This window comes from Ambystoma mexicanum, chromosome 8 (genome assembly GCF_040938575.1).
Source record: "Ambystoma mexicanum isolate Mex_15411 chromosome 8, UKY_AmexF1_1, whole genome shotgun sequence".
NCBI classification, from domain to species: Eukaryota; Metazoa; Chordata; class Amphibia; order Caudata; family Ambystomatidae; genus Ambystoma; species Ambystoma mexicanum.
In genome coordinates this window covers 691,282,743-691,310,368 of record NC_090929.1, presented here as the reverse complement: position 1 = coordinate 691,310,368, position 27,626 = coordinate 691,282,743, and the positions used below count along the sequence as shown (strand labels likewise).

Here is a 27,626-nt window from a genome sequence, read left to right as displayed (position 1 = left end):
GGCAAATGCCTATGCCATGCCCACACAAAAGCCAATGCTGTTGGCATTAACAATGCTTGTTATAAGGGTACTTTAGACAAGGCTACCTCTGCTCTCTGTTGTTGCTCATTTGGAAACTTAATTCTGGTCAAAATGACGCTTCCCTTCTTCAATAAATACAAATAGAAATACAAACTGTTGCCCTCCTACTATGTGAGCACCACCGCCGTACACGGTTGTACATTAACAAGCATACCAGCCACGTATATGAATGACGAATCTGACCATTTTGAATTTCTGCCAAAGATTTGTCTTTACGGCTAAGCAAATTAGTTAGAATTTGTTTCAAAACAACGAAATATTTTAAAATCATATATTGTGCAAAGAAATTGTGTATTGTGCAGTGCATACTAACAGTTTAGTGAACATAATAACCCTCTCCTTAATCTGTGTAAATCACACTCATTATGAATGTTGCTTGCTATCCGTCACCAGCAAAATCCATGGTTGAAACCCAAAGGATCACAGATCTGGGCAACCCCAAAAGTCAAAACATGTTCCGATTAATCTAAGGGTTGGGAAAGAGAATGGTTCCATGAACACCTTGCCTGGTTGTGTATGTTTTACTCTCCACCTTCCCCCACACCAGATGCATGCTGCGCATTCCCGCCAGCTGAAATATTCTAATTTGTTCCTGTTCCTGATTGCATTAAGATGTTGGACTTGTATCTGGTCGTACGGAGAGACAGCCCTCCAATCTTAGAGATCCTTCAATCATACACAGAGTATCTGCTGCTGCTGGGCCACATTCCCATGCAGGATTTTCCATTTTATTCCCACCTAAAATTGGAAACTTGCTTACAGGTCATTTTGGGGGAGAATATTCATGATTCTTTGTTGGGTGTCTTTTCCTTCAGCTCTAGTGCTTGGTAAATGCAAATCTGTATAAGACACCTTAGGATGGGCGTGGTCTATACCTGGTTGTAGAAAGCCACAAATAAAGTGTTGTGCTGATGCTGTTACCTTTCTGTTAAGAAACTTCAGGAACTGCACCTGTGCTGTTTTCCATTTTTCCCAAGTCGGTGATTGAGCAAGCACACATGTGCCACCTCAGGTGTATTGCAAAGAAAAGTCATGAATTAGCATTTTCCAATTGGAATACTTTTTCATTTGCCTGAGCCCATTTCTTCCCCAGTTCAGGCCTGTGACCATTAACTGCACAAGTTGTATCACTTTTCAGGAGTTTCTAGCAATTCTAATGTAGTGCCATGAACATTGCTTTCAGGCACATACACTTGAGGATCACCCTGCTTGTCCAACTACTGCCCCCAGAAAATTACATTGGCCCTGGCAATATTTATGTCTCTCCCTGACTACTGAAACAAAATGTGTGATGAAATCCTTGTTAACAACCCAAGGAAATGACGACAGACTCAAAATCATTCACCCATCTGTTTCCACGTCCACTCTTTTACCCCAAATGATCTAAAGCAGAACGTATGTATTACAACATTTTTAAAAAGAATTAAAAAAAGTGTTTAAAATTACAGCACAGGTTATATCAGTTATTTTCCAAGGCTACCCAGCTCCGCCAAAGGAGACCTCTTTAGGGAATGCCAGTCTCTGAGTCACTAAATGCAGGCTATTGGGACTGGAAGCATGAGCACCCACTTGGTCACGAGGCCAGCAGACATTACCCCATATGCCTCAATTGCATACCTACCCCCAAATAAATACACAGATAGAACACTTAGAGAACCATTCTCTTCCACTGAGCTAAGCTGCCTCTGTATGGGCCGGACCAATAACATGGACCCGACCGCTACCTGGCCTTCTATACCTAGATGTAACATTTTTCCAGTAAGAGATGTTCTACCTCTTACCACTGCCGCACAAATGGTTCCAAGCCTACAGTCTGGGTGTCTCCGTGATACCGAATGCGCCCACTGGACGCTGAAGAACAAATGCTTTTTACGAGATGAGCCCTCCTTTGTGTCCAGGTGTGGGAATGAAAGCAGCAGTATGCAGCAGCCTCCAAGTCGCTGTGGCTGACTTCCTGCTCGATCACATCCTTAGCATACAAGCCACCTAACTCAGTCTCTCACTTAAAAAATAAGGTACTCTGGGGCTCATGTTCTCTGGGGGCATAACGTCAATGGCAGGCATAAAAGCCTTGTAATGCAACTTGTGTTCACGCCGCCTCCCTTCTTCTCTGACAGAAAAATGCTGCAGCATTTCCGCTGGCATGTATTTTCATGCCGGCGCAAATGCTGAAGATCCCTATTGGGCCCCGTCAGCAACATCAATCAGGTGGACCCCATAAGGATCCATTGTACACACTGCCTGCCATGATCGCATGGCAGGCAGTGTGTACAATTACAATGAAACCCTGATCGGAAAGATTTTCATTGTAATTGTGAGCGTCGCTTGCCATTCCTGCATGTCAAGCGGCGCTCACAATTATAAGTAAACGCTGCCTGGCATGCGATCATGCCCAGCAGCATTTACTCACTTTGCATGGCGGAGTGCAAAACTGCAGGGTACACGTGTATGGCGCCTTTTGTCCTGCACTTTTGTACCACCATGCAAACGGTGACAATTTGGCGGCAGCGAGCCGTTTACGGTGCAGTGCAAACGTAATAGCTCTCTGCCACCAAATTACTCATTTTATAAAATGAGCTCCTCTGTATCTGGAGGGTGGGAATGTTATTCATGCTATGGCGAAAGGCCTTCTAATTATTCATATCCCAGGAACATTGTTTATGTAAATGGTTCACTCTGATACCCATGGACACTTCTTTTCAGCCGCAGAAAAATATGTGAAGACATGTCAGGTTGTTATGATAGCAAAGAAGATGCACAGTGTTCAAACATGAAGTGAAAACGATGGAAAGAAAGAAAATGACTCATGTATTGTAAACTAGCAATTGGCAGCCTATGTCTTGTCTAACTAGTGTCCCTTTCTTGCGGTTTCTTGTGTTCCTAGGAGGGCAAGGCTGGCTCTGGGGTGGCTGCAGCGATAACGTGGGGTTCGGAGAGGCGATTTCCAAGCAGTTTGTAGATGCCCTTGAGACTGGACAGGATGCCAGAGCAGCCATGAACCTCCACAATCATGAAGCTGGCAGGAAGGTGAGGCCCAACTATCTGTTTACTCTTTCACTAAGAAAAGAATTGCCATGTTTTGGAGACATTTTCTAAATGTGTACATTTGCCGCCTCTGACACAAGTAACTTACAAATAAGACAAGGTGTGTCCGCACCCACTATAGAAACAAGAAGGTTATTCGATTTACATGTATTGGGCATCCATCGAAAATATTTTACCTATGGATTTTTTTCTGATATGTAGAGAAACCTGGTATTGGCTCATGTGAATTACTACAAAGTTATTTCTTTTAATTCAAAAAGTTGGCTTCCAATAGCCGAAACACATAAACCTCATATCCCCACATGGGAACATGAGGAGTGGGGAGCAGTAATTGACCACATATATGTGTCAAAAGGTCTGCTCTCCCTTTTATCCGCATTTAAAGTAAAGAGAACATTACATAGTGATCATAACATCTTGATCACTTCATGGATAGCTCCAAATGTTATGAGAAACAAGTGAAGATGCCAACAGAAATCTGTGATAGAAACACACGATTAAGACTGACAAAAGAATCAATAAGAGAAATAACCAAGCGGTACTCGGTAGTGAAAGATCCAGAAGGAAAGATTGCAGATTCATTAAGGGTTGATTACTGCACTTTATTAAACCCCTTTACTAACCCCTTAACAACAAACACAGACAACTTGGTCTAAACAAGCAAAGAAGTCCCTCCATAAAAACAGCTCACTCTTAGTGGGGAAGAGGAAACTACTGCGACAAATTACAAGATGTGCAAAAAAAACAAACAAACACAGAAAACAAGGATAAAGCAAAAATAGCAAATAAAGCCTACAAAAACTGGCAAAAAACGTACCGGATAACATTATATCAAAAAGACGCAAAGGCAATGCTCTGCACGGTTTGCGGAAGAAAAACAAAAGATATTTGGTTGTTAGTAAACTCTACATAGCAAGATACTGATGACGGACTGCAAAATAATGTAGATGAACAAAAATGTGTCAAATATTTTTCATACCTCTTTTGACAACCACCTGGAGTCTCCAGCACGTGTCACCAATCGTCACCAAAATTTTGGGACATCCAGTACGAAGACGATCTGATTTTAAGGAAAATAACTAAGCTCAACCGATCAAGAGCCCCAGGCCCTGATGGGATCACAAATATTGATTTGAAAACCCACCCTGAAGAATTGGCACATTTCATTGTGAGAGTACTTGAAAACTGTGCCACAACACAATCGATTCCAGAATCCTGGAAAACTGCAATTGTGATACCAGTTTTTAAAAAGGGTAAAAAAGATAACCCGAAGAACTATTGCCCAATAGCTCTTTTGGACATAATCAGCAAACATTTCGGCTCCCTACTACTGGATACATTTCCACAATGGGCCAGACAATCAGACTGCACATATCCTTACCAATCAGGCTTCGTTAAAAATGTGGGCACTAAAATGAACATCATGTTGCTAAGCACACTAAAGGCAAAGATAATGGAGGGAAGCCCTAGAGTGTTCTTAGCATTCGTTGACCTGGTCCAGGCGTTTGACCGGGTCAATCGAGAGAAACTAAGGCTAAAACTGAGGAATTGGAATTGTCCTAATTCAATCATGGACCCCATTAAATCAATGTACTCCGGAACATCAATAAGAGTAAGGCTCAGTGGTGCGGGACATCGCTCTAAAAAGATTGATACCTTTTAGAGGGGTTAAACAAGGCTGCCCACTAGCCCCGGCCTTATATGATGAATACATGGGAGATTTTAAGGCTGAAGAAGGCAAAATACGATCTTTTCCACCGACAAGGAGATGAACGCCTCTTATATGCTGAAGATATTATTTTACTGGACCAAACTGCAATCAGACTCCAGCGTCAGCTAAACAACCTTCTTGAATACCTAAAAGAAAACAACCTAGAACTCAATACAAAAAGACGAAAATCATGGTCTTGGAAAAAAACAATAAAGCGAAATGAAACAAATCAGTGGCATCTTGCAGGAAAGCAACTTGAAAAAGTTGAGAATTTCAAATACTTGGGTATAACACTCAATGGGAGCACACCAGAAGTCGCAAGGCAAACAACATTATACGCAAAGGTGAAGATCTTAGTTATCACAAACGACGGCCATGGATAAAAAGTTTGGCCGTTTCTCAATGATCCCAATGATAAACTTTTACAAAGCCAGAGTTACACCAGCTATCGCTTATGGAGTAGACGCAATGCCATATATTCCTGAAAAAATCTGCCTAAAATTGGAAGGACAGTTTTGGCACAAAGTGCTGAGACTACCATCATCAACGCCAACGGCCTCTATTAGAAGGAACGACTAAAGCGAGAACCATCTACTTGGGATGACACCTAAACAACCACCAAATTTATGAGGAAAACGCTTGGCGGACAAGACTGATGTGTGGCAATAAAACAACATTGGTGATAGCAGTTGCATTATTCTTCCAGAACATAGGCATCGATAAGGCAGAGGACAAAAGCTGAAACTGGACTTGACAATCTTCATGCTCAGTCAACCAGTCTGATGAAAGTCAAGTAATAACAAATAGAAGAAAAAATAAAAGTTGGCTTGTCATCAATATTTAGAATTGTTTATGAACATGTGCTCAGTTATTGATAGCCTTTAGACAACTATCATCTAAGGTGCATTTCAATCCTAGACTTTTGGCAGTTATTCTCTCCCCTTTTTTTGCTACTGCATACGTTATCCATGGTACAGCATTCTAAAGCACTTTCTATGACAACATAATACTGGACAGCCACCTAGAGCCCTACCAGCTGGAGGCATCAAATTGGCCCCGCAGGCAGCAAACAGGACCCTTTACTGAGAAATTCAGGCAGCAATATGTCAGTTTTTCTTAGTTTGGCAACGCCCTTCCTCCATAACTTATTTACATTGTGTAGTGTTGTCAGAGATGCAGAGAAATGTGAACTTTGTTTTATTTATGGATTGTGTAATTGCAGTGGTGTCAACATGCTGGGGATACGTCATGCAAGTGGAAATGCCATGCCAGTCGGAACTCTGCTGTGTTGCCTACTCTCTCCATGCCCTGGTTCCAAACACTGGCGAGGGAAGGGCTTTGGGTTTTGCCTGCTTTTTTGATGCCTCTGCATGCTATATTTGGGCTAGGTTGATTCCATCACAGTTTTCTCCATTGAGGGAGAAATCATCCAATTCTTTTCAATTCATTTTACAGCAAATTGATGTGGTGGGGTGGGTTAGGGTAATTAAGCAGCTATAGGGTCACTGTGGGGGCTGCGGGGTCTCCTACAAAAAAAGAAAATCAATGAAGAGGAGGAAATCACTTAGAACCTGCTATTCGGAGGGGGCACGGGGGATTGAGGTCTGCCTGCAGTTTTGATGTTACAGCATGCTATTCGCGGGGTGCATCCTGACCACCCTGATATTAGACCTTGGCTATTCCATTGAGGAGACACATATAAAGTAATTTGTAACATGCAGGCTGCATTCATTCCTTGGAATTTGCCTCTCATTCCAATTAACAAGCAACAACTGCAAACGTTCTATCTCCATAGCCTAATAATCATAAATGCATTTAGGCACCCACTCCAAGTGTTCTCTGTTCACTCTTCCCCTTCAGCACTTTGAAGCAGCATCTGGACAATGACATCATTACCACATCATCAAACTAAGATCCATGCTGCTTGCTTTTCTGCTCCTCTTACCATCTGTCCCAGTCACCCTGCCACCATCCATCACGCTCATCCCCCACAGTCATTTGGAGTAAAGAATTTGTAATAAAGCTGCCACTGTATGTTCCTCACTCTTAACCAATAGATGTTACGACCTGTCTTTCCTTTATTTTCTTGGTGGGAGAAGTCCCCCAAACCCTTCTTAGAGGGGTTGGGCTAAAATCACTACATTCTCTTGCATAGTGTATTATGGAGCTATTGTGAAAAAAATGTACATGGCAACTTTTGTTTCCCACTCCAAACCTGCTGTGACGGGAAAGCTAGGGTGGAATAAGTAAGAGTTCAGGATAAATTTGGGTTTGGGAGTTTGGCGCTAGGGCCTTCCCTCTCTCTCGTTCCCATTGGGTCTCCCCCTCCCTAGCCCAGGCATCCGTAACCCTGGTTAGTACTAGGGCTCAGTGACCCCTACTGTCTTTTGCTGAGGCAAAGGCTATGATGGTTTGCCTGAGACAACGGCTCCCTAAGGGCTACCTGACTGTTCCTACTCTATTCTGACAGTGATCTATAGAGAGCCAGGGAATAGTGCCTTGCACTCGCTTTGTTGGAATCACCCGATCCAATTACACAGTCTCACCTTGCTCTTCTACTATTCCTCCTTCTCTTTCCTCCTGCTCCTCAACCTACTGCCCCTCCGATCTTCCATTTCGCCCTTCATACCTCCACCCTTATATATTAACCTCCTTCCTCCTCTTACTACCCTCCTTTCTCATCTCCTCCACTCACTACTGTGATTGCCTCATTATTTTCAGTACCACTAGTCCACTGGCTACTCCTACAACTATTTCTCCACCTACCACTACTACTCTCTTGCTTCTACCCCCACGCCTCACTACCTCCTCCCCACTTCTACTATTACCGCCTCACTATTGCTATCATCTCTACACGTCTAGAGCTATCACCTCACTACTACTTCCTCCCACTCCTCTCATTACTACTACCTCTCACTACCTCTACACCTGCTACTACCACTACCTTTTCACTTACGCACACTCACTCCACAGTACCCTTTCCTTTACGAACAGCCTCCATACTCCTTCACCCCGCTCTCCTGTTGGTCTCTCGGTCATCCTCCTGCTACCTCCGACCTCATGCTTCTAACCCCCAAAAACCTATTTTATGTTCTTCCTTAAATAACCCTCCCTCTTTCCTGATTGGGTGCCTTTCCCTAACCACTCCACTTACTTATTTTGCAGGGGGTGTGTGGAAGGAAAGGAATATCTTTTAAAAGGGGCTTAAGCCCCACCAGCTTATTTCCCCGTGCGGTTCGCTGAGTTGAGGTCCCGAAAACAAACAGCCATCGGGAGACTGCCTTCCCTGCTGTCATGGCCTTCCTGTAGGCCTTTTTCTAATACCAAGGTTCCCTGGTGGTTGAGTGGTTGCTCCTCCACACACAAGCTAGCGCTTTTGTCATCTGCCGGAGCTGCACTCACTTCAGTGAGGTAGTGCTGACCCACAGCACCCTGCAGCGTCTCCCCCTCTCTTTCAGCAGTTCTACTCTGCCTCTTGCTCTCACTCTGGAGCACCAGGAGTTTGCCACCTGTGGCGCATCGGGGTGCTGAATCGGGGGCGGCGCTCTGGACATTGCGTCCCGCATCTTCACCATGGCCTCCCTGTCGTGGTATCAGGTAATGTCCCCACCAATAATATCAACATATATATGGTTGTGGGGTAAGGCCATAGGCGATATTATTAGTGGGGATAATTTATGGGGTTATTGGGACCGGAGTTGTGGGGGTGTCTGACGCTCCATTAAAAAAAGTGGTGAGGGTTGCGGGGGTGTCCCCCGGAGCTACCATGGCTTAATATTGCTGCAAAAATATGCCGATATTTTTATATGGCGATATTTTTGCAGGGATATTAAAACATGGAACCCCTGTCATGTAATGACAGAACAGACAGCAAAGTCAGTAGGCCTGAAAAGCGTGCTTGCTAAAAGTTAATTGATTTTCGAATCACACACCAAAGGCCTGCAGATTTTAGCTTTCCCCTAAAACGCGGTGCATAAACAGGCAAAACATGGTACTGAGAGTTCACATTGACCTTGGTCAATTTGATAAGACCGCATACCAGACCGCTCATCCCAGGCTGTGTCTAAGGAGGTCAGGCAGGAGTGAGTTGGATATAGGCGCAGTACTCAGTCAAAAACATGTTTGTGCAGAAGCTTCTAGAAAGGGTATGCGTGATATTTGACGGACAGGCACACTCATTAATGTCACACCTCCTGTGGGTAAGGGGGGGATTCGCCAGCGAGCTTGCGTCGTGTTCATGTGAAGCATCATGGCCTTGAAAGCCTCTTGTGGCTCTTCCTGTCTTGCTGCGTCTCGTTAGGTGCTGACCAGAGGGGGTGGCTGAGACTCCAGTCCAGCCTGGTGCTCAGTCGAGGGGTGCCTGGCGTAGTCAAATACCTAAGGTACGTAGGACTGTGCACATTGCAACTTGCATTCTTCCCACTTGCGAGCAGAACGCCCTGTGCAGTTCGTAGTGATTATGTCATGTTATCTTCTTATTGTTAAAATACATGCAAAATATAAAGCGCTTCCTTTCTTCTTGAGTTCATTGTTTCAAGAAAATACAAGCCTGCAGTGTTGTGCTTGTTTTGGGCTGGTTCTGGTTCAAACACACCCTACCATAATGTACACTCCCCCACCAGCCCCAAGGTAAGCTGGGTGAAGCGTCACCCAATGAGGTACGATTACGATTGAGGGTACTGTTGACGGACACACAGGCAGTATAGGGCATGGGGCCTCTCTAGGTATAGCTGATCTTGTGGCCAGGGTTTCTATGGGCATTCCTCCCCTCCTCCTGACCAAGCCATAGGTGTGACCTTGTCATACACCTCCAGCCTTTGCTTAATGATCTCCTCCTCGTTCCGCTGTCCCTGCCTTCTATCAGACTTTCTCTGTCTCTCGTGGGTCTGAACTATTACGTTTGCAAGCTTTGTCCCTTCCAGTTGACTAACTTCCTGTCGTTTTCTTCTAGCTGAAGGAGGTCCTCCTTATTTTTCCTGGAGGCAAAGGTCAAACAGGGGAAAATCTGTCCAATTAGTACTTCTATTGGGAGGTCAGGCATGACTATTGCGGGTACGGTCAAACCTAAAATACTAATATCAAACTTAGTTGGGGGATAAAGGTCTGCATTCCCATTGACACAAATGATCCGAATTAAACACTCGCTATACTTTTACTGCCTGAATCAAGAGGGTGAGCTGCTGGTATTCTGTGTTCCCATAAAGCAATGTTAAATTGTGTGTACATCTACCAGTGGTGTGGGCCACTGAGGCACCTTGCTCAGGTACCTCTTCTTCCTCTGGAAATGTTTCAGTAACATAGTCGTGGTCTGGTTCTTGTTCTGGGAGCTGGGGCCCTATTCCCGGGTTTACGGATAAGGTGTAAATGGGTTGAAGGAGACAAATTTCCTTTGGTTCGTCTTTAGGATTTTCGGGGCAGAATCTGGCCAAATTCCTGGGTTTCCTGCAGGTGCAACATCAGACTGGCTCCGGGCACAGAGTAATACTATTCTGACATATCTACTAGTGTCACTGGCCTAGGTCGGTGTCCCCCAGGAATTGGGAGATTGATCAACAATGATCTAATGGCTGGGCTCGCTTCTTGGTGGTCGCTGCTCAGTGAGTCTTTTAAGAGAGATCCCTACTTCTCGAATAGACGTGGTCATCTGATGCTCATTCCCGGTCTGGATGGCCTCCTCCAAGTTAGGCTGATGTAGTTGCCAAATGGCCTTCTTCAGAAATGGGGAAGAGACTCAACAAATTGTTTAAGGACCAGCATCTCCTTTACCTCCTCCAAGGTCTTGTTGGTCAACCACTTATCTAGCAAGTTCTAGATCCAATAAGACATTTGTCTTAAGGTTCCCCCCGCTGGTAATCGCAGGTGCCTCAGCTGCATTGTATAGTGTTCCTGATCCTGGCCTAGACCATTAAAATTTCCCTGATTAAGCTTGCCATATGGGGTTAGCCCTACTGGGTTTAGGGCCTAAAACGCTTGCTATGCTTCACCACTAATAAAGGGACGATATACCAGGTCCATCGGCCCCTGTACCAGCCCATGGTTTCAGTCACTTGTTTGAAATTGATAAAGAAGGCTGCTGGTTCTTCCCCCGTGCCTACTTTCTGCAGTAACGTAGGAGGGACAGCTGGCTGCTCTCTCCTTCCAGTCATGACTGTCTGCAAGGCTGCCAAGGTTTCCTGGTGTTGACGAATAATATGAAGTTACTCCTCATGGCACTCTGCAACAAGTTTTCCATCTTATCCAGAACTGAACAACTTCTACCACCTCTAGCTGAAGAAAAGATATATCCTTAATTAACTATTTAGTCTTTTATAATTCGCTTAGTACTGGAGACCAGTGTCTGAGCATGGGACCGGATTCGAACCTGGGTTGCTCTGGGTTGTCCTGCTTGCTCTCAACTCTAATGTGTTGCCCCTGAGCTACCTTCCTCCTCAACTATGGGTCTCGCATCTCTCCTCAGTCCAAAAGAGGGGGGCCTTACAGTGGTGTAACTGTTTGGGGTCCTGAGGATTCACTCTTACTTTCACCATTGTCCCCTGGTTCCTCCAAATATGTTGGTCTGAACCGGTTTCTAATGCCTGTATACCTTTATCCAAGGTTCAAAGGATCCAATGTTTCCCAGATGGTTTCTGGGTATCTCCTTTACGGAAGACCTTGGGCGACCTCTGTGTCTGGGTCTGACTGATCCCACTTTTGACACATGTGATGGTGAGTAACCAAATAAACCCCCTCTGACTCACTTAGAAGCGCGTTTACTGTTGGATTTTTACCAAGATAGGCTTGGGTGGAATCAGAAAGAGTTCAGGCCAAATGTGGATTTGGGATTTTGGCGTTGGGGCTGCCACCCTCTCTCTCGTCTCCCTTGGGTCACCCCCACCCTAACCAACCGAGGCGTCCATAACCCCGGGTAGTACAAGGGCTTTGTAAACCCTATTCTTACATGCTGAGGCTAAGCTTATAATGGGTTCCCTAAGATGTTGGCTTAGAGATCGATAGGGAGTTAGGTAATAGTGCCTTGCACTCGCCCTCTTGGAATCCCTTAATCAAGCACATTCTCACCCAGCCTTCTACTATTCCTCCTTCTCTTTCCTCCTATTCCCCATCAAACTTCTACCCTTAGATGCTGGCCGCCTTCCTCCTCTTACTGTCCCCTTTTTCTTAACTCTTCCCCTCACTCCTATGACCCTACCTAGTGGCATGTGAAAGGACTATATCTAGCCTCAATTAGAATCTACATTTGCCATAATGTATTGTGGCAGCACCTGGGGATGTGGACTTTACTTGGTACATGATTACTAGATGTGACATGTGCAAGTATAATTGGTCTATGATGCCACGACATGCCTATGTCGCTTCGAACAGGTTTGCCCCTGTCATAAAATAAACCCCCCTCTGCTCATGGCAGCCACCTAGTTAAAAGTTGGTTGGTATTTAAAAAAAGTCTTATGTCTGCCTAGGCTCGTTTTTTACACCAGTCAGTCATTTCGGGTGATGTCATTGGGGTTAAATGTTATGTCCGGTTATTTCATGTGATATAGTGGGCTGTTATCTTGTCGAGCTACCTCCCAATTCTTAATTGGTACTCACCCTGATGTATTAACCACATTTCAAAGGTAGGAGGGTGCAAGCATGGTTGAAGTCAATGACCTAAGCCGTTGGTCATACATAATGAAGTTAAACTAGTGCGACTCAACTCCATGTACTTCTTAACTACCAAACAAGAACAAAACCAGAACCTGTAATGAATAAAATGGTTACAGTACCAACAAAAAATCCAAATCCATAGTTGTAAAAAAATATAAACAACGAAGTCAATTAAAACCACAAATCAAGCTGTTGTTTTATAATCTTCAAAACAGAAATGCTGCTGTTAAGTGTTTTGACAAAATCCCAAAATGAGAAGACCCACCGTCCTCATTCACTACAGAAAGTAGAGAATGACTTCTCGGATTGTAGCACAATCCAGCTGCTGTAACCAAAATCAGTCTGCACCGAAGGGGTAATTAGCCCCCAAACTCGTTGTTTCTACTGGTTCTTTAGCTCACTGGCGTTGTATTGTAACCCACGTGTTCCTTGACTTCAATGTAACTATGTATCATGAAAATATTCTCTAAATTACAGGCCACCTTTTCAAATGCACACAGCTACTAACAATCCAATAAGAGATAGTCCCAAAATTAAAATGTCTGTGCACACACATTTAGATTACTTTTACAGGGAAAGACGTATGTGCACAGTAAAGGATCCCCAATTGCTTCTAGGGGCTGTTTGTAAGTGTGGGTGTTCGGGCGAGTAACTTGAGCGTGCCACAGTGTAAATAATGCAGTATTCATGGATTCATGTAATAACTATTTTTTATTGATGGCGCGGGCACTTGCAGAGAGCACACAAACGACATTTAATGTAAAAACTGAAGGCACACACTTTTTTTGGAGGCGGAGCCACCATTTGTGCCTTTCTGTCTTCATCAATCATTGCAGACAATCATTTACACAGCAGAGCGCACACAGCACGTTGTGGGTGTGTTTGCAAGCCTTAATAACATACAGGCCAAGTCCAGGGCGCACTCTGAAAGTGCAATGGACACATCAACCAATCAAAGATGTGCAACTGAAAATAAAATGTGAGGTAGTGTCCAAGCTGCGTTGCATACGTCACCCACCTCTTATGTGCCTAAGCTGGGCTCTGAATCCTGCTTAGGGACATAGGTGGCTTTGAGACCAGTTCAGACACCCGAGCCAACTTTTGGGTGGAGAGTGAGAAGGACTTAACCCCATCCCCCTGCTGGGCTGGTAAAGGGGTCAGAGAGCCGGGGGTAGGTTCCAGTTTCTTTATTTTGAGCCTGCAGACACATGATTGCAATGCACACAACAGCCCCTCTTCTGTTGTGCCAACCACCAGCCACGAGCTCGCTCCCCGAGCATTCCACGCTCCACATACCTCATTGTGGAATGCTCAGGAGCACAACCCAACACATTCCCCCCTCATGAAAACCTAAGAAGAGAACTGATAGAATAGGTGCAAGCAAAACTATTTAAACAAAACAAGCAGGTGCTGAAAAGAAGGGTAAAAGAAAGCTAACTTCTGAAACAACCAAAACCTAATAAAACAAATAAAGAAAATGGCTGCAAGGCAACCCATATAACAGTAGTAAAACCAAAGTTGGAAAACCATTGGAAAACCAGGTCGGAAGGTTTGCCTCAGTGCTAAATCACACACATAGTCTCTCATCCAATCTGGCTCCCTTCTCACTCTTTTTGTCAACTTTGGGCACTGTTCTACATCACAAGCATCAGCTCCGTCCAGCCTACTCTCCCTTCACCACACTGTTCCTCCTCTCTGGCTCTTCCATCTCCACAGGGCACTAACCTCCCCATTGACCAAACCTCACCACCCTCCACTATCACCACTCCACTCCTGACAGCAGAAGTTTTCTTGGGTCCTGTGAATTTACTCTCCAAACATTTGTGAGTGGCCCTGGGATTGCGGATTAACACCCAACTTTCCAGTCACACACCCTCACACTCTTTTCATGATCAAACATATCCTTGAATTGTGCTTGCTTTCTCTTGATCAAATCCATAATCCCATCCCTGTCCAGAGACCATATACACATTAGTCCCTACCTTTCAATGAAACAAAAGGCGATACCTTGGTCACTGAATTAGGCGTAGTCAGATACCCCAATAGCATTTGATTGAGTACCAACTTCCATGACAACCCTGAGCCGAAAACTAGGTGGATGCCACCCTTGATGAATCTGTTAATCCTCTCCACCTGGCCATTAGCCCTGGGGTGGTAGAATGCAGTGCAGGTATGCTTAATGGCACAACTACACAAAAACGTTCTCATAAGCTCTGAGCAAAACTGCACTCCATTGACAGTAGCAACCTCTATTGGAAAACCTTCCCTGTAAAACACACCCTCTGGAAACTCAATCAAATCCCTTGTGGTATCTTCCTTAACTGTCTGCCACACTACCCACTTGATATGATAGTCCACCAACACAAACAAAAATGTCAAACCACCACGCTGACCATGCATGGGGCCCATTATGTCAATAGCAAGTTTATGCCATGGCTGATCAGGAACAAAAACCGGAATGAGTGGTGTCTTTCGCACCACCTTGGTTTAATCACTCAAGGAGCACAACACGCATTCTCTCACCACTTTCTCCACAAAACCATCCATCCCAGGCCACCAAAAGCTTTGTCTCAATTTTCTCTTCATCCTATCCACGCCCAAATGTGCTTGATGTGCCTGCTCAACCAATCTAGCTCTCAGTCCGTCTGGAAGAATGATACTCGCACCCTTCCTAAGCCTTCCATCAATCAAGGACAATTCATCCTTCACCTCAAACCTTTCATCCAAAAAAAACCTCTCTGCCACCCTGAAACTGTCCACTCCTTCACACATTTCCATACATCGTCAGCACCTTCCGCCATCTCCCATTCAACCTGTCCCACACTCTACACGTCAACTCTGGCAATAATGGCCTCATAATCCGCAGACTCCCCATCTGGTTCCATAATATCCCCAGGCAACCACAACAGGGACTCCACCACCGCATTCTTCACTCGCAGGAAAAAAGCAAACCTTAAAATCATAACACTGCAAACCCAGCCACCATCTGCTGATCCTTGGCAACCCACCACCTCAACACGCAAGCATCTGCACCAATGTCTTATGATCTGGTTGGGCTACAAACTGCTTGCCCCACAAGAAAAGCTTAAAGTGCAATACGGCCCAGTACACAAGTTTCCATCTCAATTACTGAATAGTTCTTCAGAGCCCCCTTAAAGGCCTCAAAGCAAAGGCCACAATCTGTTGCTCCTTTTCTCCATTACTCTGAGTCAGGGAGGCCCTCAACCCAAGCAGGCTAGCACCCACTGTGAGAACAGTTTCACTGTTGACTCAAAACTTCCCCAGAGAAGGACCCTTCACAATGTCCTCCTTAAACCATTCAAAGGCTCCCTCACAATCCTTGGACCAGATAAACTGTACACCTTTCTTCAACAACGATCTTAGGGGAGTGAAAATCATCGCAAAACCCTAAACAGAATTGTGGGAAAATTCTGCCAGGCCGAGAAACAACTTGAGTTGCTCCTTGTCTTTGGGTTGAGACGCCTTGCTGATTGCCTCAACCAGACTTATTTTGGGAGTGATTCTCTTACCCGACACACAGGGTCCCAGGTACTCCACGCTCTCCACAGCTATGCAACACTTCTTGCGCTGGACAGTCAACCTGACAACTTCAACCTGTAGAGAACCTTCCTCAACATATCATGTTCCTCTCTAGCAGTTGCACCATCACATCATCCTGAAAGACCACTATGGTGGGAAGCCCTTCCAGGACCTTCTCCGTGACCCTTTGAAAATCTGTGGCCGGTGAAGCTAGACCAACGGGCATCCTATAATATTTGAAAGTCCCTCCTGTGGTGATAAATGCATTGAGATGCTGACATTCTGAGGCCAGAGGGATCTGACGGTAAGCTACTGATAGATCTATCATGGTGAAAAACTTAGATTTGCCCAAAGTTGCTAAAACCTTGAAAATAATAGGTAGAGGATGACGGTATATCCAAATACTCCTATGAGATCCCTCAAGTTCACACAAACTCTCAGATGACCATTGGCCTTGGATAATATAATCACTGTGGACAGCCAGACAGAGCAACGAGTTCAATTCCTCCTTGAATTTTCCTCTGAGTTGATGGGGAACCAATATCACTTTGTGAAAAACTGGAATGGCCTCCTTTTTCACCTTTATGTTGTGCTCAAAATCTTTAAGCCTTCCCAGGTTATCAGTGAATACTTCTGGAAATTCTTTCCCACCTATCTTCTATTCTTCTATTTCAACCAAAGTAACAGGCTCAACCGAATTAGCTTGAATTCGAACTCCAAGTTCATACTGCTCGTCCCAACCTAGTAACAAAGATCCTTTGGCTGCCACATACACATCAGCAGCACAACTTCTTCCTTTATATTGCACTTGTGCAGGGAATTTCCCCAACAAGTGAATTTTCACTTCACCATAGGCATACGATTCAGTATTATGTTCTTGCAGACCCTTAAGCCTTCCTCCCACTCCATTTTTTTACGTTTCACACAAGATGATAGTCCAGTGTGAACTACTGTCTATTTTCATCGGGATGACCTTATCATTGACCATAAAATCATCAATCGGACCCTTCCTGGTACCATGCAGAGCACCTATCTCCAAAACATGTCTGGCTTGCTCCAACATTTTCAACCCCGCTTGTCTCCTCTTGCTCGGGTGGCACCCCTCACAATCTACAGCATCCACAGTAGCTTCTCTACACACTCGGGAAAAATGTCCCTTCTTTTTTGCACTTCAGGCAGTTCTCATTCCTTGCAGGGCATAAGATTGTCAGCAGGTGTCTGTTGCTGCCACACTTAAAACCTGTAAACTCTTTATTTTCGTCCCTTTTCCTCAGAGGTCTAATTGCTGACAGCTCTTGACCTTGCTTCTCAGCCTTCATGCTTCTCATATAATGAGCAATGTGTTCCATTCCTCTCCCCACGTCCATAGTCTGGTCAAGAAACAAGTCTTTGGCACAGATTTTTTCTTTCACTCTGCTATTATTAGTGCAATGCACCAATTGATCTCTAATCAGGGAATTAGTTAACATTCTGAACTCACAAGTGTGGCTCAAGGCCACCACCTAACATTCCACTGGTACTTGAGGTTCTTGGCATCTTTGAATGAATGTATGACGCTTGAAGGTAACATTCTTCTTAGGCTCAAAATGGCTTTGCAATTTCTGAACTGCAATGGTGTAATCATCCCTGTCTCCTTGGCCACCATCCCCTTCTGCAGGCAGCCCATCATAAACACTGCGGCCCTCTGCCCACAAATTATGCAATATAACAGCTTGCTTTCTTGCAGGAGCAAATTTGTCGCCACCTATGGCCACCAAATATGTGCCAAATTACTTTTTCCATCTGCCCCACAAGATGGGGGGGGGGTGCCTGGCTCAGCTAAAAACTGGGGTAGTGGGGCCATACTTGCCACTGCCATGATTGCGTCGGGGTGCTCAACCCAACCGCTGACTGCCATGTTCACTAAATATTCTTCTTAATGTTACCTTTTTCCACACGTTTTACCGCTCACAAGACCTTCCCAGACCTTCCCCAAGAAGCAAAGAAGGTAAACATCAAGTCGTTGTTATGGGTGCTCACTGTTGCTATGGGACGCTTCACCACGCAGCATGGTTCTTTTTTCGAGACCCTTGCATTTCCCTTCTTCCTTTATAGGCGGTTGCCGGCAGGCTGCATTCTTCCTCTAGGCTGCATAGGCTGTTGCTGGCAGGCTGCATTCTTCCTCTAGGCTGCATAGGCGGTTGCTGGCAGGCTGCATTCTTCCTCTAGGCTGTATAGGCGGTTGCCGGCAGGCTGCATTCTTCCTCTAGGCTGCATAGGCTGTTGCTGGCAGGCAGGGGCAACATGATGCCCAGAATACAACAGACTGGACAAGGCTGGGAAAACCTGACCGCTGTTTGCTGCACACCGTTCAGGCCTCTCCGTCAGGGCCAGGCCGATCCTCACCAGCCCTCTATTATCAGCACCACAGGGGTCTCGCAGGCTACGGTCGACACCACTGCAGCTTCCACCTTGTCGCCAATAAAGAGGTCCAGGAGCTGGGGGTAAGTTCAAGTTTCTTTATTTGGAGCCTGTGGGCACACGATTGCAATACACACAACAGCCCCTCATCTGTTGTCCCAACCGCCACCCTCATACACGCTCCCCAAACTTTTCACGTTCCACATACCTCATTGTGGAACGCTTGAGCCTAAAGGCTCTGTGACTTCCAATACTGTGTTCACGTGCCTTTAGCGTCAGAGCCGTAGCCTGGCTTTCACGCACTTATTTAATTTACCTCTAAGTTTGAGTATCTGTGCTTAAAAATCAGAAAACTGTGAATTCCAAGGACCACATTTCCAAATTAGCTTGCTATTGTTTTATAAAATGCTCAACCGAATGGCTAGGATTTAAGTTATCTCCGTGCCCCATTGTGACTTGTGTGTATAAACTTGTGACAGATTTTAAGTGCTTTTTTTTAATGCAAGGGGAGTTCCTGTTCCACCTAAGTATCAAGTTTGTGTGAGCCACGCGTGCCCTGATATTGCACTTACTGTAATTAATTGTGGCTGCGACAAGAATCACGTCAGTTTTGAAGTGTGTTATCAAACACAACTAAGTGCAAAGGGCGTTTCTCATAAGCATTAAGGTGCATTGGCAGAGAGCTGTGTTGTAGTGACTGACTGGCGTACATGCTGAAATGCCGAAGGAAAGGGCTTGAGGTGCATGGGGATGTAGGCCAGGAAATATGCACTGCATCACTTCCACTGGCATTCCTGGCCTATTCTTCATGGCAACCTCTTTCATATTTTCTCCAAGACCTCAATAATGGCTCAGTAACATGCGAACAGGCTCAAACAATAATTAATCCATAAAATACATACATTGATAACAATTCAAACCCTAAGAACGATAAAAGAGGAAAGACAAGAAGAAACAACATCACGTACATTGTTCTAATATCGATTCCAATTTAGATACCTGTAATTAGAATATTAGGCGTAATCTTATGATGCTTCAATCCAACAAACGAATCCTCTTGAGAAAGCGCAGAAAAGCATAGATCATTGTTAGAGAACTGCCCTGAATGATCCTGGCCCAAAATACTACTTTTATAGCAAATGAAGGATCATAAATCATATGATTAAAACACAGGATACGCTCATTGAATTGGGCTCTGCATTCTATTACTAAGTGTTTTAAGATTTCACAATCAGCTCAGCAGAATCTACAGAGCCCTCCTTTAAGGGCCAATGTATACCTTATGCACTGCAATTCTTTTGTATTTAATAAATGAAACTGACATTTCATCATCGTTCTCAAAGAGGGAGAGAGCAATTTCGTCAGGTAAGCGCTCCTTTCTCTTAATTTCTTACATTCATTATGAATATTATTAACATGGTGCTTAAAACTGTTGACTGCATTGCGCATTTTGCACCAGTCCTGGCATACCAAGGATTGTTTAGCCTGCGCTAATTTCTATAATAAATTCAAGTGTCGTACTTTCACATTCATTCACATAATTAAGGGTCTCACGACCAGTTTGTATATAGGGTGTTTTCCGGATGATATTGCAAGTTATTACAGAGGTTTCGTTTTTCCATAGACAATAAGAATTCAGGGATCATAGCCCACCTGTCCCTTCATAACTACAGAGTCAAATATTTTTGAATAATGCAATTGGTCTGTAGTTCATAGGGTCCAATTTCGGGCACTATGATAGGTCTTCCAAGAAGGAGGGGTAGTTCTATTGCTTACAATTCTTCGAAACAGTTGGGCTAATATCCTGGCCCAAACTATGGGGTGTTCTTTAAAAGAACAATTGCAAAGACTGTTAGGGCCAGAGGGCCTTGTAATATTACATTGAGCAATAATCATACTTATATCGTCCTCTTCGAAATTCAGATTCTGTCCCACTCTCTCCCTGTCCTCTGCCTTTTCTGGACCCTGTTGGGAGTATAATTTTGAATAGTAATCCCTCCACGTGGATTAAAAAATGTGGTTCTCTTGGATAATAGATTCTTTGAGAGTGACCACAGTCAACTTCCGGAAGTTAACATCCAATTTCCTTAAAATGGTTTTTAGCATATATTCACCATCTCACTGTACATTTTGGCTTTCAAGATGTTCTTGTAACATTGACGAATCTTATGCAGTAAATTCCCCTTCAGACCATGCAATTTCCAGCTAAATTTAATCTGCCTCGCTTGAGACATCATGCTTTTCTTAATCTCCTGAATCTATCTACAAACATGTGAGGTCTCATGGATTCTGGTCCACTGGAGTTAACACTTCGCTCTATAATTGTCCTAACAAATTTGAAAAAAATCCTCTGGAAGGAAGGTCTGGCACCTAAACTCCACTGTAGTATTTTTCATTAACATTGTGATAGCCTTATTGAACCCGTACACGTTTTTCTGGTTCCAAAGTATAACCCTTTTTCCCTTTGATCTCAATAACTGATGACCAGGTTGCCCGGTGTACTTGGCAGAAATGATCTGAAATCGCTCATAGGATATCGTGGTCACTAGCCACGGTATCAATTATCCCACATTTGTTATACCTATTAAAGACAAATTCCGATGCAGAAATGTAGTCAATACTTCACCACGAGTTCTTCCTGTGCCAGGTCTTGCCCCCTCAAAGATCTCCCTCAATATTTCCATTTAAACAACAAAGAGATCAAGCCTCACAGAAGTCCAACCATTGTGATCTTCTCTTATCTAAATTATCTTGATGATGAGTACAAGCCTTCGTGTTTGAATCCCCACAGGCATGGTCTACCAAACAGTTAGAGTTAAAATCCCCAGCTAAGATAATATAGTTGTTCCCAAACTGGCACACCCATTTATTTAAAATCTCCAAGTGAGTTAAAAAAAATAAGTTTAAAAATACACAAGTTATAATATACATTAATTATGGAGAAATTGGTATGCCCTATTTCGTAATGATGTGTACAGCCAGGATCGTCAAAAGACCCAACAAGCTGTGCCAATGAGGATTTAACTGCTATCAGTAACCCTCCATAGGGTCTTCCCTTACTCCCTCTCATTGCCACATTTACCCCAGACCCAAAACCATCGAGAGTAGCTGGTAGCTGTAACCATGTCTCTTGTCGCACACAAATATCATGTGCTTTCAACACTGCACACGTTATGCAATTGTAGAGCAGATTATAATGACCCCTTGAATTCTATAACAAGATCCCGAGACCTTCTTGGTTGCTAAAAACCAGCACTGGGTTTCGATAGTTGGCTCCCCTTCCCTGCCAGAATACCAGGTAACCTGGACCAGTTGTGGACCGTAGGATCTTCACCCTGCTGAGGGTCTCTCAGTCTTATTGTACAAGCTTGCTCTGCCCCTGTAAAGCATGACATTTCCATCTGAAGTGGAGCATAGTAACCACCTGTCTTTGTGGCACTATAACTCTGACCCCTGGGGTTCATATGTTCAGAGAATACAGAAATGTCAAAACCTTTTCTTTTCTGATGTCATCTGACCCGGTCTGTAAAGTCTCACTAATGATTCCTGACGGTACTGTTATCCCCACCACGTCAGTTCTTGTATTATGTATACAATCAATCAGATACATATCTCGAGATGTAATAAGCCTAAGATATGGAATCTCCTGAAACTTTGTTAACAGATTACTCTGATTCAACACTGTTACCTTCCTGAGGGAAGATGGACTCAATCAGGACTTTCTCCGGCAGCGGGTTTTTTGTACCTCAACCACCAGAGAGACCCCTCTCAGGATCACCAATATGTGTAGCCATCCACCTCAAGGGGCCCCTGAGGACCTGCCCTTTGAAATGGCAACTTCTCTGGTGTCCGATGATGAGCTCCAAGTCTTATCAAACTGTAATGGCTCCAACCGAGAACACTTTGTGGGGGACAAATCTCCAGTCTGCCTATTTGCGGTTGTAAGTTTAGGAGAACGTATATACTTCAGGAGCGAGCACTTTAATCTTATGTTTCTTTTTTTCTTATTTTCACATCTGGTGTTCTTTGTATCGGGCACCGGATCAAGATTCACAGATTCATCCAAGGAAACCTATGGGAGCTGGTCAGCATGCTCCACAGGGGGATCTGCCTTTACTGGGGAATGAGGATGTTTTTATAGAATAATGCTCTAAAAAATGTAGATGAGCTTTTGTACATTTTCTTTGCTTTTTGATTCTTTGGTTTTTTAGATATTGGCCCTTCTTTAAGGGGGACGGTCTACATGTTAAGACTCATCCGCTCCCCCTCTGGAGGTGAAATGCAGGTCGGTGAAGGAATAATTGCAATATCAGATTTACAAGGCAACTGACTTAGCCGAATGAATTCTTGCAAAAATTCTATCGAAGGCGGCGAGTTGCACTGAGATCTTTGACAATAAACCTCCACTGGCCAGGGACTTCCAGTCCTAGATCCTTGCTGCAGCAAATCTTACGACAGTGAAGGGGTCTGTAAACCCATGATTTTTCTGTAAGTGTGTGCAGACTGCTCGGAATAGAGCATTCAGAGCCCTTTTGTGCAATTTCACTTTGTTTACCAAATCATACAACTTTTACAAGTGAGTTAAGCACGAAATTGCCAGCAAAGGTGCACTGATATCTTGAGGCGGTTGAAACCTCCTCGAGGCCGCCGTCAATGTCAAACTGTAAGAGGATTCTGAAGATGCAAATGAAAGATCCTTCTGATCATCTGCCCGAGTGCTGAAAAACTCTGGAGTGCCTGATAGATCATCATCCGAGGTCTCTCTCACGTGATCATTCTCCCTTAAAGAATCAGATGAAAGAGATGTATTGTGAATATATTTGAGTATTGGCTAAGCTGGACATATCCCGGCCATTAAGGGCCAATTCCGGGGATACAAACAGTCGAGAAAAAGAGGGGGATCACCATCACTTGTACTCCTATAAATATCAAAATGAAGATTGCGATTTTAGAATAAAAGAGAGGGGGGTGTGTGTTCGTGTGTGTGTGTGTGTGTGTGTGTGTGTGTTCGTGTGTGTGTGGTCTGATCTTGTGGCACAATAACGGTAGCCATAGAGTTGTTTCTCAGGAAATACATAATTCTCCTCAGGGGCGCTATCTTCATCGATCCTCTGCTCAAACTGCCATAACTGCACACTCGCCACGCTCCGCATGAGTCGGCCATTTAAACTGTACAGTGTCACCAGCTTCTCTGTCCATGCTGTACACAGGGGTCAGTCAAACAGCATTCATCAAAATTTCACACTCGCTGCGCTCCGCGCAGGAGTCGCCTACTTGAACTGTAGGCTTATTGTCACCAGCTTCTCTGTCCGTGCTGAACACAGAGGGCAGACAGTATTCCTCGCAAAAACTACACAATCGCTGCATTCCGCTGTGCCCCGCATAGGAGTTGGCTATTTAAACTGTAGGCTTAGTGTCACCATCTTCTCTGTCAGTGCTGAAAACAGAGGGCAGTCGAACAGTGTTCCCTGCCAAAACTGCATACTCGCTGCACATGTTTAGATTGAATGCTGCATTTGTTTTTATAACAATCAGCAACATATGAAGGCAAAGACCGGCAATGTTAGAATGAGCCCTATTGTATTGCAGAGAGTGCTGTTTGGGAAACAGCCACGCCTGCCCACATGATCCTTTATTTGGTATGACACAAACCCCACACAGTGTCTCACTCAAATATATTTACAAAACGTATAAACACATGCTTCAAATGTGATGACATTTCTTTGAAGTTGTCAGAAGAAGCTTGGCAGGTGCACCACACGCCTTGTTACAAAATAGCTCTTGTCATCCATCCCTCCGCCCCCCTTTCAATATCCGCAATTTGATTTGCTACCTTGGGACAACTCCACAATTACATCTTTTGCATCAGGTGCAAAATCGATTCTAATAGGACTGAAATAGAATATTGATAAAATGGCTGTCCATTTCTCAACATAGGCACATCAACTCCCTGCACAGCTGAAAAGGAAGGTACTCGCACCTTAAACAGACACACACAACAAATCTTCTTCTAGTTTGTGCTAGCAGGGAGTTGTGTTCACTCAACTGTGGCAACTGAATAACCAAGTAGTGTCGATTTGTAATCTTTAAAACAGTAAAATATCATATTTGATATCTGCACTCAGACTCATTCGACGCAACTATGCACGTTTTTTTAACGAAGCTTGTTAGGTTTAACTCACTAACTAGATAGCTAGGTAAAGAAAGTGTGTAGTGTGTTCTGGTTTCTCCACATGTTGAGTGATGTGTTGTGCCTCCCCGTCCTCGCTGCACTGACATCACTTTTTGTTGTTGTTATTGTGCAGGCCACCAATTACACTGCTATTGTGCAACTGGAAAAATATGGTTGCTTGTGAAAATAACTGCTACGGTTTTAAATAAACATCTTTTTAATTTCACCTTGCCTGGAACTGCATTATGACGTTATTTAATAAGTCACACAGCTGAGTCAGAGCCGTAATACATGTACTAAAATGTATACAGATTTAGTTCCTGGATAAGCCTGAGAGCGTTATTCATCACAAGTGTATATGTGCCTATTCAAATCTGAGATATGCTTATCCATCCTGCATTCCTCTTTGAATTCTGGCGCATGTATAGCCTTCCATTTAGGATGAGGAAAATAAAGCTACATTCACACTCTTTCATAAACGGATTTCAACTCTTTAGTTTCTTCAGATTTATTATGTATTGTCAGGTTGGTTTAAAATGAGATTGTTTTTTATATTTTGCAAGTTAGCTCTTTAAACCTGTGGCTTATTTTAGGTGTTGGATGCGCAACATTCACAAGTTACTGTACCTCTTGTACACCTAGGGCTGGGAACGGATGTAGTCAAATCCAGTGCCTAATTTGCTGCTATGGCTCAAATTCCAGCTTCACTTAACCAATGTGTGATCGTGCGCAAATCATTGACTCACAAAGTGCAGAAAGGAGCAGGGAGCAAGGGTCATAAGATGGGGCAAAACTGGGGCAGCAAGCACAGTGAAAAATGGGTTTTACGGCGGCACTTATCTTTTCTGCACACCTGGCAGAGCCTGCATTAAAAATGGGTTGCAAAATGCTCCTGGGTGCTCTGGGCGACAGGGTGGCATCTACATTTTTTTTCATGTGTTCCCCTACAGAACCGATTGTAAATTGTATGGCTTGTTGCCCAATTTTTTACGAGAAGTATGAAGCAAAATACACAATTGTAACCCATTATTAAAAAAGAAAATCTCGGTGGGAGAAACCCCTCCGAACCCACTTGTTCATTTGGGGATCCCTCTTTATGCTCGATCGCACACCAAAACCTGGCCAAAAAAAGGTGCGGCCCTCCACTATAAAAAATCACCAACTGCTACTGATAGGATCCCAACTGCAAAGTAACGACTTACATAATTCATATTTGTGAATAGCTTTGCTATGATTGCCAACTCTCTAAAGTCAATAATGAAGTTGCCAACGTTTCATGGGTTAATTTGCAGGTATAGCGAATTGCACATTTTGCACGCTAGGGCTTTGACGCTTCATCTTCCTTTAGCTAGACATGGACCTAATTCATCTTGTTTTGCTTCTAATGCCACAGCCAAAGTTTCTGTTGGAGTCTTCCATATTAGTTTAATCATACAATCACGGATCAATAATCTGCCACCGAACCTCTCCAATCCAGACCAGATCGAGTTTCTCGTCCCTGGCCTGTATCCCCTCACATATCCTTCTGATGCTTTCTTTGATAGCCTAGCCTTCCATTTGCATGCATATTATTGTATGGTCTTGCTGCTCCTTGCTCTGCAGAGCTTCTCAGCTAGATTGACACTGTATGAAACCCAATACAGTCATACCTTCCAATATAAAAAGGAAGATCATATATGCTCTGCTTTATTGAATGTGTAGATTGTCCAACTGAAAATGCCAGACAATACCTCAATGTGTTCAGTAACCAGAAATGTAAATAATTTCATAGCAAATTACATTTGAAACAATGTATACACATGCACAGATGTCTACAAAATGAAGCTAACAAGATCATTTATTACAAACAAATAGTTGGTTTTCATATCTTTTAATCGTCTCATCTTCTGTCCACAGGCAGTAAAAAGTACCATGAAGCGGACATGCAAGTGCCATGGTGTGTCCGGTAGCTGCACCACCCAGACCTGCTGGCTTCAGCTGCCTGAGTTCCGGGAGGTGGGATCCTACTTGAAGGAAAAGTACCACAAGGCACTGAAAGTGGACCTGCTGAAAGGTGCGGGCAACAGTGCTGCGAGCCGGGGAGCTATCATGGAGACCTTCAACTCCATTTCTAAGAAGGAACTGGTCCACCTGGAAGACTCTCCAGACTACTGTCTGGAAAACAAGACCCTGGGGCTGCTTGGCACCGAGGGCCGGGAATGCCTGAAGAAGGGCAAAACACTCAGCAAATGGGAGAAGAGGAGCTGCAAGCGGCTGTGCGGGGACTGCGGGCTATCTGTGGAAGAAAGGAGGGAAGACATGGTGTCCAGTTGCAACTGCAAGTTCCACTGGTGTTGTGCCGTGAGGTGCGAGCAGTGCCACAAAAGTGTCACCAAGTATTTTTGCGTCAAAAAGGAGAAACGTGAAAGGAGTGGTGGCGGTATTATCCGCAAGAAGGAACTCAAGCTGAAAAAGAAAATCTGAATGACTAGCAGTGTGTAGTTTATTTTCCTTATCCATTTTTTCTTCCATTGGCTTTACTTCGTTCACGCCACCACAGTGTTCACTGTCCTCGAGAAAAGAAGGGGGGAATCTCTGTCTGACCCAGGTCAGTTTGCATTACAAACACATAGCCTTCATCGTCCAATAAGTGGCCCTGTGAGTAAAGTTGACACAGTACAGGTACAAAATAAGTAGAACACTGGTTCATCTGAGAGCAATGTAGCAAACCATCTTAGCATGTCTTTATTTAAGATTGGGGCTCATTGCTGACCAGGTATAAATGTAAAAAAAGGAACCCAACTTGCAGGCACTAATTTCAAGGCAATGACTGACAACTGGAGCACATCGGGCAGAGGATACTATGTCTAAGGTGTAGGGTTTTTTTTAGCAATCTGTTATAAGGAAACACCCTTCTTTCACGAACCGGGGCATAGACACACTGCTTCAAAAGCGTGCCTCGCTAATACTATTTAAAATTCTACACCCTATTAAATTTAAAATTAGGCAACCCATAGACACAACTAACCCGATACCTCCAGACCCTAACTTAAGTGA

At 44.1% G+C, this 27,626-nt stretch overlaps 1 protein-coding gene across 1 annotated transcript in view; it reads left to right on the top strand.

Moving 5' to 3' along the window:
- WNT8B (Wnt family member 8B) overlaps positions 1 to 27,060 on the top strand; it is a 659,832-nt gene extending 632,772 nt beyond the window's left edge. Inside the window, exons 5-6 of the mRNA XM_069610494.1 lie at positions 2,966 to 3,108; positions 26,487 to 27,060. Of these exons, the coding sequence (XP_069466595.1) occupies positions 2,966 to 3,108; positions 26,487 to 27,053 (710 nt within the window). The 3' untranslated portion in view covers positions 27,054 to 27,060. The remainder of the gene's footprint in view (positions 1 to 2,965; positions 3,109 to 26,486) is intronic.
- Positions 27,061 to 27,626: the final 566 nt, after the last annotated feature.